The sequence below is a fragment of the Haliotis asinina genome, chromosome 2 (assembly GCF_037392515.1).
Source record: "Haliotis asinina isolate JCU_RB_2024 chromosome 2, JCU_Hal_asi_v2, whole genome shotgun sequence".
In the NCBI taxonomy this organism is placed as follows: Eukaryota; Metazoa; Mollusca; class Gastropoda; order Lepetellida; family Haliotidae; genus Haliotis; species Haliotis asinina.
In genome coordinates, this window is record NC_090281.1 from 34,469,393 (window position 1) to 34,490,786 (window position 21,394).

Here is a 21,394-nt window from a genome sequence, read left to right on the forward strand (position 1 = left end):
CAGTCACATTGACATGACACTTGCAACCTTGAACACAAACAATATTATATACATTCATAGTACCAAAGCAAACCGTAATTTTATTCATCATAGCATCGTTGGACTTCTGCAGCCATTTCATTTCACATGGAAATAATTTATGCCCCCTCGAGCTACACTTGCCAACGAATGTGTCTCTGTGAGATCTAAACACCAAAATATCATGGGATTGTGAAGGTGTTCAAGGAGATAATTGTTAGTTTTTTGGCTTGTTTGTAAGAGAGAAAGAGAGAGAGAGGTGGGGTGGGGGATGGACAGAGTACAAAAAGAGGTAGCCACATTGTTTAAACTGTAAAACAGCCAGGCCATTTTCGTGATCTGTAGATAATTGAGTCTTGACCAGACAATCCAGTTATCAACAGCATGAGCATCAATCTGTACAAATGGGAACCATTGACATTTGTCAACCAAGTCGGCCTGACCACCTGATCCCATTAGTCTCCATGTATGGGTCGCGGAGGATCAGTTCTAACCTGGATCTTCATGGTAAGCAGGGCATTGTGTCCTCCTTTAAATGACACCCTCACATTGTGAGTTTGTTGGCTGAGGCAATTTTGTTGTCATGTGTACATGGTGTCAGACCATGAAAGTCTATGGTTCAAATCCACTTTAATGTTATGGCCCTAGCTTGGTTTGTTTGTTGTTTTATGTTGTGCTTAGCAATATTCCAGCTATATGACTGCAATTTGTAATGATTCAAGTCTGGACCAGACAATCTGGTGATAATACCATGAGCATCGATCTGCATAACTGGGATAAAATGACATGTCAACCAAGTGAGGGAGCCTTTTTACTGATCCTGTTAGTGACATTGCATTTAAATCTGGATCATGTCTAGCATCACTGTCATGGTGTTAAATTCTGAACACTGCCTTAAGTTTTTACTTGCTTGATGATGAGACAGTTATAGCACATTGCATACACAATGATTCTATTTTCATTACAAAAACAACATGTGCAAATGCCAAACTGAAATTCAATATTCTCCTTGAATTTAGAATAAACAGTAATCAATAAAAATGCCAAATTGATGATGCATTTAGCATAAATGACAGGATTCTGTAAAGAGGAATTCCATGCAGAGTGTTAAATCTTTGAGAAGAAATTGTAATTAGATTTGTTATATTTATTAGAGAAGATTAATGTGGCTTCAGTCAGCCATATTCCAAGTATGTCATGGCATCAGATCATGAAGGGGCGTGATGACATAAATCGGGGTCATTGTGTTTGTAATGATCCTATTCACACTGAGCTTTCCTGACCACCATTGCTGTTGCGGAATGTTCTGTAATGGAATTCCCGAAGGGTTATGGAAATAGTCAGGCTGATGGATGATCAGTGGACTTGATGAGACTGAAAATGTCATGACTAATGATTTGTCAATTTGTCCAGGTTCATCAAGATGGACGTTCAACACTATTCCCTGTGCGGGCAAGGGTAGAATGTAGGGCTGCAATGATTTGGTTCAATTCATGTTGATTTTGACACCTTACTTTCAATTTTTAATAACCTTTATCACTATTTTGGTTTGGTATTTGAATACCTGTTTATGTTATTTCCAGACAGACAGAACGAAATTTTGACTCCCAACTCGAGCACTGTGCGAAACGTTATTGGTTAACACAGGGCTAATTACCCAATGAGAATTGTTTTAATCAGAAATCGCCATTTTGACGATGGCTTTCTCACTGAAAAGGTCGACTTTGAGAGTTTATTGACATATGATGTTGTTATTTTGATGAAAAAGAATCGAAAATGATCAAACTGAGTGTCCAATATAAAAAATTGAATCAAATTAAGGTCTGGATGAATTATTGCATCCCTTAAGTAAAATGTATGCTCTTGAAAACCCTATTCTTTTGGTGATAACAGGTGTAAGTGGCTCACTCACACAGAGCATGCACACACTCACACACTCAATTTTAGCAACTACAAGATTTCTAATTACTAATGTTGTTTGTATCCATGACCTCCTCCATGTCAGTTGACACAGGATTATGAAAGCCTTGGTCTAGAAAGGAAAAGGGAAGTAATACACGGTAGAACTCGGAAGGGCTGGTTTAGAATTGATCTTCAGTAACGCATACTTGTCATAAGAAACGACTAATGAGATTTGGAGCATAGATGAGAATTAAACTTAAAGATTTTTTTTCGAAAAATCTAAAATTTTTGAGGCAACCCCTGACTTGAAACGCTTCACAGTACAATATGTAGACAAGGACAGACACTTTGGTGTACCAAACCTGCCTGCTTGCTTGGTTTACACATGTCATCATATACATTTGCTCATGCTGTTGATCACTGGATTGTTTGGTACAAACTTGATTATTTACAGACTTCCACCAAATAGCTGGAATATTGCTAAGTGCAGAGTTACTTATTTTATGATAGGATGTTTATATAGCGCACATATACATGCAACTAGTGCTTTCTCAAGGCACTGGTATTTGTTTCTCTCAATCAATGCATGTCAATTTCAGCGTCACATTATACTATCAATCTCAACTCCCTGGGGAGTATACAACTCATACTGCCACTAGGTGTACCCAGTTTATTTTGGCTCGCTCATCCTAACAAGGTACCCAGTTCGTAGCAGGGTGGACTACGACACATAGTCATTGTATGCTGTCCAAGTTTACTACACATTGCTGTACCTGCAACTAGGTGTTTGCATGTATTCATGTGGCTACCATCTGGTCATATGCCAAGGGAATGTTTGCGTCTCTTAAGGGCATAGAGCTGTGTACAGTACACTAGTGGGCATGACAACACTGGAAGAATCAGCACACAAAGCTGACTTTACACACTGTCTCAGGTGAGATCGATTTTGACACCTGAACCTTGCTGGATCACTAGTCTGGCGCTTTGGGCAGCTTGCCCACTGCACCCCCAAGCACAAAACAACAAACCAACCAAACCAACTCACTCACTCACTTACTCTCTCTCCTTTTTTGCTGCAGGTATAAGGACTTTAAGCGTGATTGTCCGAGTGGTGTCTTAAGGAGAGAGGTAAGTGACAACTTTAGCCATTCATCTCTAGGAACATGGAAAATACTCGATATAATGTGTTGGGTGTTTTTTTAACAACCGTACTAAATCATTATGACTTGTTTGGGATAGTATGGCTAGTACACTAGTCCTGGACTAGTAAGTGTACTATTGAACTGAAATGTGTGTTTCAGTGTAATGGTATTCACTGTATCCCAAAATCTAGTTATATTGCATCACCTCTTGTCAAAAGCAAAACTTGATTTGGAACATTATGGGGCTACCCAGCTGTAGAAACAGCAGACGTCAGTAGAGGCGTGCAGTGTTTGAAGTAAAAACAGCAGACTGCCATCAGGCCAACAGATTGTTGAACTTATTGAGACTAGACATTTGCTTCATGATGGAAAAAAGATTAAAAATTACAGCTAATGGCTTCCAGTTAAAAAATAAACATGAAATGGGAGGACAAGAAATAATTCCTGATCATCTTGATGAAGTATTATTTTTCTTTTTCATTTATTATATATTGGAATATAGGCAAACTGTAGTGCAAATGGGGTAGCACAACAAAGAAACTGACCAGTCTTCATGGATGCAAGCGAAGCAAGCGAAGCAAGCAAAGGTTGGCAATGTACTTTCCTGACTTGACTAGAAAAAATATTTTTCATGTCACTATAAATACTCGCCACCATCAAAGGTATCTACCCATTTCATCATGGTCATGCTCTCAGATTTCCAACCCCAGGATTAAAAATTACCCACATGAAATATATTTTATTCAACATTTTACGCACAACTCATGGTATTCAGATCCTTCTTTGCCTCCATTCCCCCAGCCAAGTTCCAGTGCAGCGGAGTGAAGGAACAGGAGGGCATTATACATGTGGAATTACGTGTCCGCAGTATGGAATACTTCTGGAGTTACCTTTTCTGCTTCATTCTCCCACTGTGCCAGAATGTTTTTGCATGTACAATAAATGTTACGAAAACTCCAACAATAAGGATGACAGATAAGAAAAATAAACTCCAATAGGTTCATAGTAAAATAAGGCAATATGATATTAATTTTTTAATTTCTGCTTTATTCTTGCTGCTTCACTCTTTTGAACCAAAGAATGATTTGAATACCATGAGATGAGTGCCTCTTACCATTTTGAATAAAATATATTTCACATGAATAATCCTAAAATATTGAGTTAGAAATATGAGAGCACACCCAAGTGAGGAAATGTTGGTATACCTTTGATAATGTGGACATGAAAAATATTTTTTGAACCAAAACGAGGGAAGTATGTTGCCAACCTTTGCTTGCTTCACTCGCATACAAGAAGACTAGTCATATTCTCTATGCTGCGCAACCCTACATTTTACATGTGCTTGGACTTTGATTAAGACTAGTGGCTATACATCTAGTTTGGGATGATATTATACACAGTCAGTGATTCACTTATCTTCTGTGCATCCTGAGTGAGCGAGTGAGCGAGCAGCTGGTTTATGAATCATTGTCCATGCGTACCTCTACGTGTTTTACGGAACATACTTTGACCATCATACAGTGACGGATGTGATGGAACTCTGTTCCCGTTATTCTGAAAAGATTCATAATCCGTCTGTTTCTGCTGAACATCTCCAAGACGTTTTTTTCGTATTTGTTCGCTTCAATCATATCGCTGCATGTTGATCTGAGTGTGATAAACTCCACACAGCATGGTAATACCTAAAACTACACTATAAGAGGATCATGTTGGGAACGGTGATATGGTTTATGACGACTTGAAGTGATTGTGCTTGTCACAGATGTGGAAATACTTTAGGCTGATCAAGAAACCAGAGTTATCTATTTCTGCTAGGGTCCAAACGGGAACTATAGGGGCCTGTAAAGATATTAAATTAAATTAACAGATTAAAATTAAATTCTCAGAAAGTGTGTGGGTCAAGTAAAGAAATTAAATCAAATCAAACCAAATTAAAATCATATTATAATTTATTATAATTAAGTTACATTCAAGAAAATCAAGTTAAAGAAAATCAGTTAAAGAAAATCATTTTGCCTTTAAGTTTAGTATCAACAATTTAGAATAAATTAGACATGTTTGTATCCTAAGAATGCTCTAAAAAACGTTTCAGTGTCCAGTTTAGTTAATTCATTTGCTGCCTCCTTTAAGAACCTGGAAATATGACACAACTCTACAACTTGCACCCAACCATGAAATAGCCTCCCAGCAGTGTTGGGACAGGTGCCATGTATTTGTTTGAGATACAAGCTGGCACTCAACAGTATATTTTTAAACCTTGCTGGATCAGAGCACTGATAAAATTGCACATTCCAGGTCGTCGTCACACGAGTATTATCTTTGTCTGTTGCAAAGCTTTTTATATGGGGGATTAAACAAGTGATTGAAGTGTGCGATAGACTTATGCTTTGTCTCTGAAAATCTATAATTTTGACAGAACTAAGCAACATTCTCACTCAGATAAGTGAGTGAGTGAGTTTAATTTTGTGCTGCCCTCGGCAGTATTCCAGCTGTGATGCAGAGGTCTGTAAATAATCAAGTCTCAGACAATCCAATGATCATCACGCTCAAAGGAGCCCTAGATAGAATTGAAAGAATTTGTAGAAAATAGACTTTGGGATGCCAACAATATTACTAATACTATTATATAAATGCATCTTTTGTTTCTAAAAAACACACGATAGCTTGTCTTATGGATTGATTGTTCGTTGATTGTTAGTGGGACACAGCAATATTTATTGATCAAATAATCGGTCAATCAATTGATGTTGCTTGCATCAATGATTATTGATGGGTTCAAGAGAGTGGTCAATATTCATTATAATAGACCTGTGAAGATCTGGGTAAGAATTGATCTTCAGAAACCCATATTTGTCATTAGAGGCAACAAATGGGATCAGGTGGTCAGACTTGCTGGCTTGGCTGACACATGCCATTGTATCCCTATTGTACATAGATTGATGGTCAAGCTGTTAATCACTGGATTGTCTGGTCTGGACTCAGTTATTTACAGACCATTGTCTTAAAACTTAAGTTTTTCCAATGTTCAAATGCTATATTTAAACAAGGGTCCAAAGCTGGTACGTCACTCTCCCTTTCTGCTTAGATTACATAGATCTCGTAGACTGATGCTCATGCTTTTGACCACTGGATTGTCTGATATAGACACGGTTATTTACTGACCACTGCTGTATAGCTGGAATATTTCTGAATGCACAGCAGACAAAGCAAAAAGAAAATTCAAAAGAAAATATTTCGAAGAGTATTAATTTCAGAGGATTCATAGTACTCAGTGTGAGTAATTATAACAAGACAGGAGGCATGCAATAATCATTTTGTGTATGTCGTTATTCAAAGTGGAGTTTCATCTTGCCCATGTTAATATCGAATTCGTAATCCCAGAGTGGATCAGTTGTGGGTCAGCTGAAATTGTAACATTGTGTCTTGTTAAATAACTAGGGACTTATATTTGTTCACTTTTTCATAAAGTTTTTAATGGTTCACATGGATGTAAAGAGAAAATGGTTTCAGGCTGATTAGGCCTTAAAAAAGGTTGTGGTTCCAGTTACCTGACACTCTCAGTTACCATTGTTTTCCCCTGGCACCCATGGTCACCGGCCATTCTGATTGAGAAAGTCAAGATGATGACCACAAGCGTGATTGAAAAACCAATTACACATTACACATTGGTAAATGTGTTTCTAGTTTATACTTTACTTCTAAGAAAACATGTTAAAAAAAATTCTACGTTCCTAACCTGAATAGGTGTAATCAGAACCACAACATTTTTTAATTGGCCTTACAAACAGTGGCTGTATCACGTGTAATTTTTAAGGTGATTATCATCAACACAGAAGGTACAGATGCTGTTTGATATCATTATCAAACTACATCATCACTGCTTGTACTTTATTCTATTTGTTAATGTTTCTTTTGTGCGTGTGTGCGTGCGTGCGTGCGTGCGTGCGTGCGTGCGTGCACGCTGATAAGTTGTTTTTACATAAATTGGTATTACTGATATAAAAGCTGAAAAGGCATTCTGGTACTGTTTGATTTTTAAACCTACAATCTATGGGTTTACCAACATATTAATCGAACTTAAATTAAATATTCATTCTTAAGGCTGATGTAGGTGTCATAGGTGGAAGGAAACTGACTTGTATCTCATGACTTGCTCCATAATATCACAAGCGGATGTTGCTGTTTCAAAGATGCCATCAATATTGTCTGGAATTACTTGATATCTAAACCCCATATTTTAGTTTCATTTCACAATCTACAGGCTTTCCAGCAACTAAACTTATGCTTCAATGTTCATTCCAGGAACCATCAAATGGAAGACAACTGACTTGTATGTAATAACTCGCTTAATAATTTCACAAATTGATCTTGGCGTTTCAATGACCCCATGAGTATTCCCAGGAATGACATGTTCTAGAACTAGTGCTGATCGAATAAGTGTGCTTTGACATTGACACGACCAGGTGTGGAAAAATATCATTGCCTGATGCCCGTGTCAAGTGGAATTCTCTGGTCAGTCAAGTAAATATCCACATTAAACTTTACCATGGCACAGTTGTACAGTCCGAGACGTAACGTGTACGCGAGACGGCCTATCGTCTCTTGTCCGCGAGACGGTGCGCTCCACGGTACTAACTGAAGCGCTTCCCCCTAATTAATTCAATCACCATGGAACCACCTCGATTGGGTGCGAACACGATGCAGGGTAATTAAAGCGTCCCGTAAAATCCCCAAGGGTGGTGGGGTACTTGACAGTCGTGAATGAACAGGTTTTTCGATCTCGGATGCCACGCTTTCGTCATTTGCACTTAGCAGATTACAACTTGCAAAATACAAGTTGTTTGTCCGACAAAATATTTACAATCATCCTAGGTTGATGCATACTGGACCTCTCTATTTTTCGATTTTTTCGGCACGTGAAAACATCGGGAAAGCAGAATACCACGCCCAAGGTCGGCTGTTTACATATGCCAATTACACAAAAATCAATTCATCGCTCATGAAAAGGTGATTTATTTCATTTGAATGTATCACTGGTGGAAATGTCAACGTATTCATCTTGCAGAAAGTTACAGACTATTTTGAAAGTAATACGACCCCTACCGCATCTTGCATGAATCAAAACTTTGCCTACTTCGTCAAAAGCAATCCTGCGAAAACTATTAAATCATTTGCATATTTTTCGGAAGTGACGTACGTCCATTGTATTACTCCACACAGCACACTGAAAAAAGGGACTCGCGGTGCCAGCCATAGCTGACATCTCGTACTGATCAAAATTAGTGTTATACTAGAATACCTGCTTCGATATTTCATTACAGCTCATGGTGTTGACATGTCGATATCGTATCTTCCAGAGTACATATCAGGTTATGCCCGCATTAGCCGTGCATGCTGTTTTACAGAACATACAGTCCCTGTAAACGTGAGCAAGTGAGCATGCAGTTTCATCGGTATACACACTATTTTGTAAACACATCTGAAAAAATGTTATTGATGTATAAAAATTAGGCTATGATGCATATCTCTCTGAATATCTCCACGGGTATGAATCTGCAATACTTCATTGCCAATACGATTATAGCAAACAGATTTGTAGTCCTAGCTAGTGTTCACCATTGGAACCGAACCAAATGCAAACGTTTCTGAACCTCTTGAAAGAGAAATGATGTTTCTTTTAAGACCACCGTAAATAGATGTGCATTGTGTAAAATGACAGAAGTTGGGAAGAAAACAAACTAATTCGACGCAAACTGTTATAAGGTTTCTGGTGATCTCGTGTTTGCTTATTGCAAGTTGAGGATGGTGTTCCTCTGTACGGTCCAGCTTGCGAATGATGACTTGTTGATCATGAAAATGTATGTAAGTAACTTGAACCTAATTTATGCCTTCGGAAATTGACATGATTTGATAAAGGCATTTAAAAACAGAAATCACACTTTGTGACATAATTTCGAAAAGAAAAAAGTACGAAAATACACATTTAAACACGCAAACTTAACGCCGCCTGCAGGTTGTAATATCTTTCGCCCCCTCTTTCGATCAAACTCCACATGACCTGGCGGATACATTACGCATTCGGTAAGCTCATGTTAACTCTACAAATCATCATTTTCTGAAGAATTGTGCATCATGTCGGCCATTTGCTTAACATCCCTCATCCTGGAAGACATCATTCCTCCATCCCCTTCAGTGTGCACAGTATATTAAGGTAAGAATCTGTTGTTTCACTTACCCTGTACACATACAGGTAACTTCAATTAGATCGAATACATACGTATTTGCACACATACCTTTTCTACAACAAAACTAACAACACACATTACCAGATCCACTTCATGTAAAAACTGGGACTTTCTTGTTTACACATATTCTTTGTATATGCTTGAAACAGAAAAGGTTTTCGTTCCTGGAAGACAGCATGGCCAGTGGAAGACAACCAGCTCCGTGTACAATCCAGCATGCTGCGTTGGACTGGGAACGGCAGAATGAGGGGACACGCACATTCCAGGGAACATTGCATTATTTGTTATAGAAACGAAAATGTATGAAGCTTTCACTGAATGTTTGAGATGTATGTAGTACAACTATGGTTATGAAACACAGGTACATATTTGAAATACATCAGTGCGGCGAATTGTGCTTGTCTTGGTTCATCTTTTTGGCCGAATGCAACACAATTAACTTTCATTTGGATTACGCAACTTATTGTATCACACACGTGACACTGGAGTGAAGACTAGGCCGAACGCGGCCAGACATAGTTAATTACTGTAGTTGGGTATCATTGAATATACAGGTGGAGACCGGCAACAGGTGTGATGCAGTACAGCACGTTACTTCAGAGTTTGCAGACAGTTTACACGGCTATCTGGTGGACACGGGGGGCGATTGTGTAATTTCCTGTTTACGGTGCCTTTGTCGTCCGAGGTATATTTTATGATAGCTTGAAAACACGTAATTAAATGTTAATTGCATGCATTCCGTTTCCTGTTTGTGTTTGATAATCTGTGAAAGGCCATAGAAATGTTTATTTTGTGGTGACAAATATTCAAGTCGCATGGAGGTGGGCAAAATAGCGTTTTCTTACTTCATTCCGATTGAACTGATCACGGAATGACATATTCATGATGAAGAAAGGAGTAAAACTGTTCCACATGATTACAAACTCAAAATATTGTCCATAACATTACTGGACGACTTATAAACAGATTTTTATTGCCTAATGTTATAGTGTTTTTCAAAGTGTTCTGTTTTGGTATGAAGGAGTTATTCTTGTACTGATTATCTTCGAAGAGTACTTGAAAGTGCTGTGCGTCGTTGTCAACGCTATCATCGGCTTTCCTCTCTTTTACTTTGGTAGATGGTTTAAATAGTATGCATAGATAAAAACAATACATTCAAAGGACAACACAGAAATATATATTCTATGAATATGCGTGAAATAGGAAGGGTTTTCCTTCCTGGACGACAGCATGGACAGGGGAAGACAACCAGACCCAGCTACAGTCCAGCATGCTGGTTTGGACAGCCTTTTCAGCCATCATCTGCAGAATGAAGAAATATGTGTATACCAGGGAGTTTTGCATTATTTGTCATAATTACGTAACCTTTCACTGAATGTTTCATATGTATTTAGTATAACTATGGAAATAGTTATATATTCTCGGACACAGGTGCATGTTCAAAATTCTTCAGTACGGCGAATTGTATTTGTCCCCTGACAGAATGAAACACAAATATATTTCACACAGATTATGCAATATCACACACGACACTGTTTTCCAGCAATGATTAAGCCGGAATGAAGAGGATGCAGTCAGGCATAGTTTATGACTGCAGTTGATTAGCCCTGAATATACAGGTAGGAGACTGGATACCCATTTACTGGGTTTGGAGACAGCATATTTGCAGACAGATGACACGGCTGTCTTGTGGACACGGCCAGTCACGGTGCAGTTTCCTGCTTACGATGCCTTTATCGTCCGTGGTAAACTTAAAAACGCACAATTAAATGCTAACTATTTTGTTTGGTGTTGTTAAGCTGGTAAAAGACAGAATCATGTTTATTCAGTTGTGACAAAAATTCAGTTGATATGTAGGTGATCAAAATCTCCTCAGGGAAGTGGCATCTTCCGTGTGTAACAGGGATGACTCGACTGATTTATTGCTGTAATAATACAGCTTTGAAACAATGTCAGTCTAAGTAAACTCAGTCTCAATGTTATTCCTTACACTCCACCACTGAGTTTAACAAACCCTAGCAGAAGGTCGCATCAGGCAACCTTTGAGCGACCTATGACCGTCCAATCAATAGCGAGACGGTTATATAGATTTAACCAATCAGACAACGGCTACTACTTAAGGGGCACAGATCTCTCCACAAACAACAATCCGCAGAAAATACAGATATTTGACCTGCGGTATATACGCTTTGGGGTTTCTGTTGACATGGTTACCATTGGCTAATATTTCCGCAAGATGAGATCCCTTGAATATTGCCAAAACACTGTTTTCGGAGACAGTTTACTCTGTTGTCATGGTTGTAATGTGCACCGTGTGAATCACCCAGAAGCGATCATACGCTAAATAACATTCGGAATCGTTCGGGTACGAACCTTTTCGAGATAAAAAGTTCAAAAGGTGTGTGCGAATGTCCACTTTCGCGATTTGGAAAGCTGTGTTCTGATTGGTAAGTCCCAAAGGTTACCTGACGCGACCTCCCATAAGGTTTTGTTAGACTCAGTAGTGGAGTCTAAGGAAAAGTACTGAGGCTAAGTTTACTTAGACTGGAAACAATATATATGAATACATAAATCTCCGTCTAAATAACACTTTTTATCACATTCACGTCATCTGTTTAAAAGTCGAGAAATCGTATTTCTATAATATTACGTGTTGATGACAATGACATAAAACTTAAGGAAATGAGTGGTAATTCCTGCATGCAGTGTGTTCAAGAATACATTTTGTTTAAACTATTAAAGGTCATGCAGTCCTCCGAAATTACTTACCACTTGATGCGAGTGAACATATTGAGCACCGGGTCTGCTCCCGTGGCCAAAGGCGTCTCTCGTAGCCGTAACAAAATTGTGACTAAGGTTTGTGTGTCTGACGAGCAGTGGGAGGAAAGTAGATGTGTTTCAACGCGATGCCACACCTATGTGCGTTCGTGTACATGAACGAGTACTTGTATGGTGTAAATCTGCATTGAATATGCTTTCAGAACATGTTAAGTTAATGTTTCTATGAAACTGGCACACATGTGAAAATCGTCGTCAAAACCGACTACTTTTGCCTCTCGAACGTTTGTTGATGTTGTGAGGTCGGTGTGTGTGTCTGTGGCCAATAGCAGGAAAGTAGATGTGTTTCATCGCGATTGTACACCTATGTGCATTCGTGTACACGAACAAGTACTTATACGAGGTAAATCTGCATGGAACAAGCTTTCAGAAAATACAAAGATCATGTTTGTGTGAAATGTGCACATAGGTGAAAATTGCCGTCAAAAACTGACTACTTTTGTTCGTGCTTCTGGGTAGCGTCTCTCGTACGCGTAATGAAATTGTGAGGCCGTTTGTGTGACTGTGCCGAGCGGTGGGTGGAAAGTAGATGTGTTTCATCGCGATTGTACACCTATGTGCATTCGTGTACACGAACAAGTACTTATACGAGGTAAATCTGCATGGAACAAGCTTTCAGAAAATATAAAGATCATGTTTGTGTGAAATGTGCACATAGGTGAAAATTGCCGTCAAAAACTGACTACTTTTGTTCGTGCTTCTGGGTAGCGTCTCTCGTACGCGTAATGAAATTGTGAGGCCGTTTGTGTGTCTGTGCCGAGAGGTGGGTGGAAAGTAGATGTGTTTCAGCGCGATTGTACACCTATGTGCATTCGTGTACACGAACAAGTACTTATACGAGGTAAATCTGCATGGAACAAGCTTTCAGAAAATACAAAGATCATGTTTGTGTGAAATGTGCACATAGGTGAAAATTGCCGTCAAAAACTGACTACTTTTGTTCGTGCTTCTGGGTAGCGTCTCTCGTACGCGTAACGAAATTGTGAGGCCGTTTGTGTGTCTGTGCCGAGCGGTGGGTGGAAAGTAGATGTGTTTCATCGCGATTGTACACCTATGTGCATTCGTGTACACGAACAAGTACTTATACGAGGTAAATCTGCATGGAACAAGCTTTCAGAAAATACAAAGATCATGTTTGTGTGAAATGTGCACATAGGTGAAAATTGCCGTCAGAAACTGACTACTTTTGTTCATGCTTCTGGGAAGCGTCTCTCGTACGCGTAACGAAATTGTGAGGCCGTTTGTGTGTCTGTGCCGAGCGGTGGGTGGAAAGTAGATGTGTTTCATCGCGATTGTACACCTATGTGCATTCGTGTACACGAACAAGTACTTATACGAGGTAAATCTGCATGGAACAAACTTTCAGAAAATATAAAGATCATGTTTGTGTGAAATGTGCACACAGGTGAAAATTGCCGTCAAAAGTCTAAAATCTACTGCTATAACAGCAAACATAAAACGTAAAACTGTTTTTACATCGGTAGAAGTGGTCGTGTTTTCCAATGATTATACTTCCAACAAAGAGAGTATTCCGCATGAAAAAATGTTATTCGTGATTTTGTTATAATTTATTATATCCTCATTGTTGTAACGCAAGAAAAATATCGCCATGTAAATTACGTATGCTTCGGACAGTCCAAGACGCAATGACGGATGTTTTGACTGAGCAATTTAGTCAGGCATCAGTTACCTCCCATTAATGACACGGTAACCCAGTCACTTCTACGCGAGACGGTTCGCGCAGTTTCGAAGAAAGTAAACATGTTTCAACACAATAACAAACAGGTGTGCGTTGGTGTGCATCGGAAGCTGCATATATATTATGAATCTACGATGAATGAGCTTTCAGAAAATACTAAATTTAAGTTTCTGAAAAATATGTACATAGGTGAAATTCTCTGTTAAATATCGTCAATTTTTGCTCAAATTTTGCACTTTTTTGTCATTTTTTGACAATTTAATTTCCTCTTTTTATGCTTTCATTCACGTCATCCAATAACGTGACCATCAGTCAACAACCATAGCAAATTTTGTTTAATTATTTTCATAAATAACACTTTTAGACGCGTTTTTGTGTGACATGCAGAATTTCCCTGTCTGTGATCAGGCAGTCACGCGTATGAGTGACCCCCTCTCAGGTAGTCACTTGTATACGTAACGGGAGACCGTCTCGCGTACACGTTACGTCCTCTACTGGTTGTATGTTGATATATTGTTGATGAAATATAAATGTAGTTGTCTGTTGTGTATAATTGATCAAGATTATTCGTTAAAGAAACCAAATCCAAATTGAAAATTGTGGTCAAGGGAAATTAATATTTTGTCAAGTGGATTTTTAAAACTTTACTGGACCTGTTTCCGGTGGAGTTTTGAAAACAATTCAACCCCAGCACAACAAGTGTCAGCTGTTAAGTATCGATTTGTAAGCTGTTACTTTTCATATAGTCTGTTTCTGGTGAATATGAGCAGCATCATATAGAGAAAAATATGTTGTACAGGATTTGAATTTCTGAATATTGCTGCAGGCTGGCACTTTAGTGACGTTTCCAATAACCCGATCAAAAGGTTTAGTTCAGAAACAAATAGCTGCATGGACAGTGACAAGACCAGTAATAACTCTTAATCAGTCATAGGAATCCAGCTGGTCATATATTCAGTGCTTTGCCAGTGCAGTCATGTAGGAAAAAAACCACCTGCTTAGAATAAATTGCTGAACAGGTCGGCATTGGCACTTGAATGGCTCCGATTGTCTGGTGTAACATGATCAAGCGCTATATTGTGTAAACAAATAGCAGTGCAGGGGTTCAAGCAGATATATATTGATTCAGTTTTCATTCTGCCTCGGTGAACTCGTCTTGGTTAGGTTCTGCCTGAATGACTTAACAAAGGTGACATATTTACATGACATTGAACACACTGCTCTGGACTAGATGGTGACACTGCCTGTCCCTCAGGAGGCATGTTTTTTTCACTGCATATCGCTTGAGTTAAAGTGATTAGAATGGTTTTGCTGCCGTCTGGTTCTTGTTTCATGTGAATTTCCAGTCCTACAGGTTGTGCTGATTGTCTTATGGTTCCTGAACTGCTTTCTTTTCTTGAAGAAAATTTTGACTGCTGTGAGACTAATGTGTGATTGTGTTTTGTATTTAAAAAACGAGCACAGAGGACATATTATATCTGTGCCATTTCAATATTTTACCATGCCGTGTCATCCAGATATACTTGGTATTTCAAACCCTGTCATGTGTTGCTTGGTGGGTTTTTGTTTAAAGACACTCAGTAATATTCAAGCTATATGGCAGCTGTCTGTAAATGATTGAGTTTGGACTCGACAATTCAATGATCAGCAATATAAGCATCAGTCTTCACAGCTGGGATTCAATGACATGTTAGCCAAGTCAGCGAGCTTGACTAAGTGATCTTCTTACAACAAGCATGGCTTCCTGAAGACAAGTTCTACCTGGATCTTTATGGGTCTAATATTTTAGAGAGTCCTATTTATGAAACCAAGCCATAGCCCTTAGGTCATACCACTGTGTCCAGCAAGATTAGTGTTCCAGGTCTGTCTGAGAAGACCTACATGATTCTGAAGGGAGGTTCTCTAACGGGATAAACATCAAGTCCAGCATCACGATGAGCTTTTCTCCTACATTAAAAAGCCTAGCATTGACATTGTTCAAAGCATCCTTAAACTCACCTGACCCTCTCGCACAATCCATCTTAAGTCAGGTCCCCCAGTTTGGCTGCACTCTTGTTTAGGTTGCTCTCAGGATGTCATGTTATGGAGGACTAGTAGACTTGCACAAATCTTTACGCTCATGATTTATAGCTCCAATGTAAAATTCTAGAAAAAATCTAAATGACAGACTGGCATGCTTGTACTGTCCACTTATCTAGTCTTATCTCTCTAAAAAGAAAACGATTACTGTACATTTTTGGACATAGCATTCAGTGCAGTACTGGAGCAAGACTTCCAGTTTGCCTGAAATGTTTTAGGCTGTTCTCAGATGTCTTGTTATTGAAGAGCAAGGGGAACTAGTAGACTATTCTCTAGGGGCATTAGGGTAGCCTAGTGGTTAAAGCATTTGCTCATCACACCAAAGACACAGGTTCATTTCCCCACATTGTTACAATGTCTGAAACCCATTTCTGGTGTCCCCTGCAGTTATATTGCTTGAATGTTACTACAAGCAATGTAAAACTAATCTCACTCACTCACTAGTCTCTATGATATTGATTAATCATTTAAATGATAATTTATAAAATATATGTTCAATATGCCTTTAAAAGGTTGGCATCCTTAAACCAGGCAGATCTCTTTTTGCCTTGTTGAACTTTGGAAATAACATTCCCAGCAGTCTGTGGTCAATATTAATCAGAAAGGGAAAGGACGATGGCAACAGGATCCAGGGACGGTGAACACCGACAACGGAGTTGGCCATATCAGGTTCTGACCTAGACTGCTTCTATCCAGACAGTCCATCAGTAAAATCCTGTCTTCTACCAAGACTGTTCACTTGTCAAGACTTTCCTCTTTAAAAGATAGAATACTGAGCTTTCAAGATGTCACTCTCCTGCATGGGGAAGTGCAATAGTTTTGCAAGACAGAGGAAGTTGGGACTGTCTTTTAGTGTTGCCATGTCAGGTAATATCGATTCGATGCTGAAACTTGAGTTCAGATTGTTTCGAATGGCAAGGGGCATGACCGTGTCAAATTACACTTTGGCGTGAATAAGGCAGGTAAACTTCGTTTACCAGTGCTAATAACAGCCAATGATACGGCTTCGTTCCATCTGTTTATAGTTCTGTGGCAAAACTGAGTTTAATCCATCTTCTCTGAAGAGCTGATGCCCTGATTTTATTCCGGGAGGGAAAGAATGGTCACCCCCTATAACCATGCATACTTGTTAACTTTTTTTCTGTTTTTGTGGCAATACGGTACAACCTGGAATACAACAGTGATGTAACAGCATTTTTAAAGTAGTGATGACCTTGAAATAGCCTCAGCTTCTGGTGAGATAACAAGCTTTTTTGCCCCCTTCTAAAGAGAGCACTTAAAAACAGACCAAATCCACTATGGATTATTGGAGGACTTGGGGTGAATGACTGTAGATTTTTCGTAAAAATGTTTTTAGAACTAATACTGTAATGAAAATGTAACTAAACAATGGAAGTGGTTAAAATTTTACAATGTGCATGGCTCTACACTATTCAGCGCATGTATTCTGGTGAATATTCAACAAATGTAATCAAAAATATTTATTTTTGGCAATTAATGATTATTTTGATCATTCATTCGATCAGTTTTTAAAAAGTTTTGATCTTAGAAACACCACTAAGTATTACTAAACATTCAAGGGCTTAGCTTTCAGTACAGCTTTAGAGCAAGGCTAGGGTTCTAGCTATGCTTGGAGCTCATATGGTGAAAGGGTTTGTGGGGTTTTAATCAATGTCTGAAAACATCAGCCAGAAGCCTGGACTGTGGCAGGTTTCTCTTGGGCATCTGGTAAACATAATGGAACCTTCATACGCTATGTGAGCAGATATGTGTCCAGCTATTTGTCAGAGATTTATGTTGTTTTTTTTCAAGCTTCACAAAGTCTTCCATTAATTTTCCTCAGATGGGTCCAGGCTGCGGGAGCTAGAGAGATCAACCATGGATGCTTTAATAGTGGGGAGATCAGTCTTTTTGGATCTGCTTTTGAAAGTGAAGATGGGATTTACTTATGAAGTGCTTTGGATAAAAGTTTTGAAAGCTGAAATGACTGCAGGGTAGATATGAGGAAAGACGTGATCATGATTAGTACACCGGTGTTTTTTTGTCATGAAGGAAGAGTGTGTTCTTAGATCAATGCCACGAAAAACATACGCAACCAAATGTTGCATCTTGAGCATTTGTACAATTCTGAAACTGATTGAGACATTTTTATGCATGTCATGCGCATTTGGTTTGTCTCCAATGTATTAGGTAGAATCAGCAAAAAATCTGTTTTGGAAAACATGCCTTTGTTTTAGGATAATGGTCTGATATTGCTTTTTGCATCATTGTCAATATTATGCCTTGTTTTACAGCAACTGTAATGGCAGAGAGAAAGAACTGTTTCAAGGCCAAGGATACAGGCTCACATGGCATCCAAAAATATTCTGACAATTTCATGCTTTGTTTCTTGAAAAATAATTGTAATTATCATACACAGTGACGATTTATACCTTGGATAGACACCTGAGGGTTCTAAGCTGAATCAATCATAAAAGGAGGACCAGAGCACAAGTCCTAGATATTGTTATGTTCAGAATCCTATCTCAAGGAGAGCTCAGGTTGTGTCTCTCCAGTAAAACTCTGGTAGTGTCTCCCTTGGAAGTATCTCTGTATTTAACCAAATGGCCTTGCTGTGTATTCAGAACTTTGACCCTACTCTTATGGACTGTTTACCATCCAAATTGTATAAATAGTTTGTTACTGATGGCTCAAGTTACTAGTCACCTATTCTTTAAGCAAATGACCAGGGATATGCAGATGTATCATGTGACAACATTTCATTTGGGTTTGTGATCACCTTTGGTCATTGGGCGGAGATGTCTGCTAGTCCTCAGCAGGTGTCAATCAGCTTAGATTGTGTTACAGGCATTTTCCTAGCCTGACTGAATGGGGTAGCTTAGCCCAGTAGATCAAGAGAGCAGTAATACATGGAACACAGATATACAGCTACAATTATAACAGGCTATCAGTGTTTACGAATGGTGTTTCAAAGTAACAGGACATTGGGTCCTGTAAGCTTCAGGTGTCTCTCTGACCCACTGAAAGTTCACAGGACCCACAGAATTTAATTAAACACACATTTCAGATTTAACATTTCTCAAATTGGCATTGAATTTATTAACATTATATAATGACAAACTTTATAAACATAAATTTATAAACTGTGAACAAGTGTCAGATGCCACAAATAACAACTTCAGACAAAGTCATTGTAATATAATTCAGTCAGACAGTGGCCAGCAGGTTGAGGACTTCCGTCTGACCATTGGCAAATCTGCCAGATTTGTCAGAGGGTCAGACACTATTCATGAACACTGGATTATAACTATTTTAGTTTATTTTAGCCATAGTTTGCTATACACAGTGTGACAGAAACAATATGGCTAGGGATGTCCAACACAGTTAATATGTTCTGTCTATTAGCTTGTAATTCACCGATTTTCTTAGTATGTAGTTAACTGTTGTTAACCCACTCATTCATCTACAGTATTTGCATGAATGTTACAAATATATATACAACAATTTTGAGCGTGCATAGCGTTTCCAGGTACCACTGATGTTCTTACGGTAGGGAGGATATGGCTGTATCAGTAGACAGTACAAAGGCACTAGACCTGCACATTGTGGTTGATGGTTTAGTGCCACAGAGCACCAAGCCTAATCCTGTCAAGGCTCAGTTGGTTGTTGGTTGGTTTCTTCGTCAGCAATATTCCAGCTACACGGCGGCTGTCTGTAAACAATATAGTTTGGACCAGACAATCAAGTGATCTACAGCAGCAGCATCAATCTGAGCAGTGTTGATACTTGATGACCATGTGTCAGCCAAGTCAACAAGCCTGGCCATCCACCCCTGTAGCCACCTTTTACAACAAGCAAGGGTTGCTGAAGATCAATTGTAACCCAGATCTTCCTGGGTCTGTGAAGACTCAGGGTAATACTATCAACCTTTTTGTACCTGGAATAAGTCTTTCATATCCAATGTCATCTGACAGGTATTAGTTTAGTAGTAATTACAAACAGTGTTTACAAGTGATAAGAAGTTCTGTAGTTGAATGGCTTGTTCATTATGGCTGATACAGTCAGTATGGTCAGTACAGTACAGTTCTATAGTGGGTAAGATTCTGGACCCCATTTCACTCTCGTAAGCATAAGATCTCATAACTTTTCTCTTAGCATTCATATTTCCTGTGATGTAACTTTGACTTACGATGCCTGTAGCACTGCAATAGCTTTGTGAAATGGGCCAGGTTACCTTCTCAGGCAAGTGAGATTGTAGGGGTAATTGAGAATATATGTCTATACAATCAAACCCGATTTATCTGGACGTTTCGTTTTCACTCGAAAATCATCCGGAGAACGAGACGTCCGGTTAGCTGGATCAAACAAGCAAAACGTGAAAATTAAATGAAAGCCAAAAACTATTCATGTACGTATATCAATAAGTAATATTACAGTCAATAGTAATAACAGCAAATCATCATAACATCTAAGTGTACCGATAATACATGGAAGGCGGAACGTAGGTTACCATTTGTCAGGTTGTTTCGTATGTAATCATGTAGCGCGTTGATCTTCAGGTGGTAAGTTAGATGAATTTGATAACAAAAAGTCTCCATTTTGCCAAATGCATATTCTTTTTCTTTAATTTTAAACGCCCTAAAACATATGACATCAGGTCGAACTTATGCTGTCTGCAGAAATTAAACTTCTGGACAGGATCACATGACTTAGGTCATGTGGCAGGCTATTTTTAACTTGCATCGCGACAGATAGTAGGGGTTGTTTTATAAGTGTTATATACAGTACAGTTATAGTGTAGTTTACCTTAATCTTACTGAACATGTGTTTTTGTTACTGATGAGATGTTCTCACACGTGCCAAATCCTAATGAACAACCCGAGTGACATGCGTCATTAGTGTTTTGTGAGTCAATTCACATCAAATGCCTTCCGATAGCTTAAAAGTAAAATCACCTTGTCGTGCGGTAAATGATAGTGACGTGACTTATACACATGCATGTTGCACATATCTCCCTGGCCAGATAACTGGATCATTTTTCAATGGAAATCTATAGGAATGGTTTGAAAATTCACCGTCCGGGTCCGGAAGCGCGGGGTCTGGTTAAGCAAGTACAATTAATGAACGTAAGTTTCGTTTCACATAAAAATCGTCTGGAAGGCGGGGTTTTCGGATACGTGGGGTCCAAGTATATGGGGTTCGACTGTATACGCCAGTGTCGACCCAATAGTGCGTGCTCATGGCACAGTAAAACTATGTACGTGTAATGTACAAATCTGGTATGCATGTCTGCCCAAAACATATGCAGTTCATTTTTGCCAAGGTTGTCCCAGACTGGTTATAATGACAGTATCATCAGTGGTGTTACTGATGGGACATTCGATGTAGACACAGTAATCAGAGAAACAGACACACGAAAGCCCAGTAATGCAATTATGAAATCTCAAGTGAAAGCAGGCAGACTTGGCATC

General features: G+C 38.9%; 1 protein-coding gene across 1 annotated transcript in view; it reads left to right on the top strand.

The window, feature by feature from the left end:
* Positions 1-21,394, top strand: part of LOC137273644 (neuronal calcium sensor 1-like) — a 69,504-nt gene that overhangs the window by 7,732 nt on the left and 40,378 nt on the right. Inside the window, exon 3 of the mRNA XM_067806424.1 lies at positions 3,000-3,048. Within this exon, the coding sequence (XP_067662525.1) occupies positions 3,000-3,048 (49 nt within the window). The remainder of the gene's footprint in view (positions 1-2,999; positions 3,049-21,394) is intronic.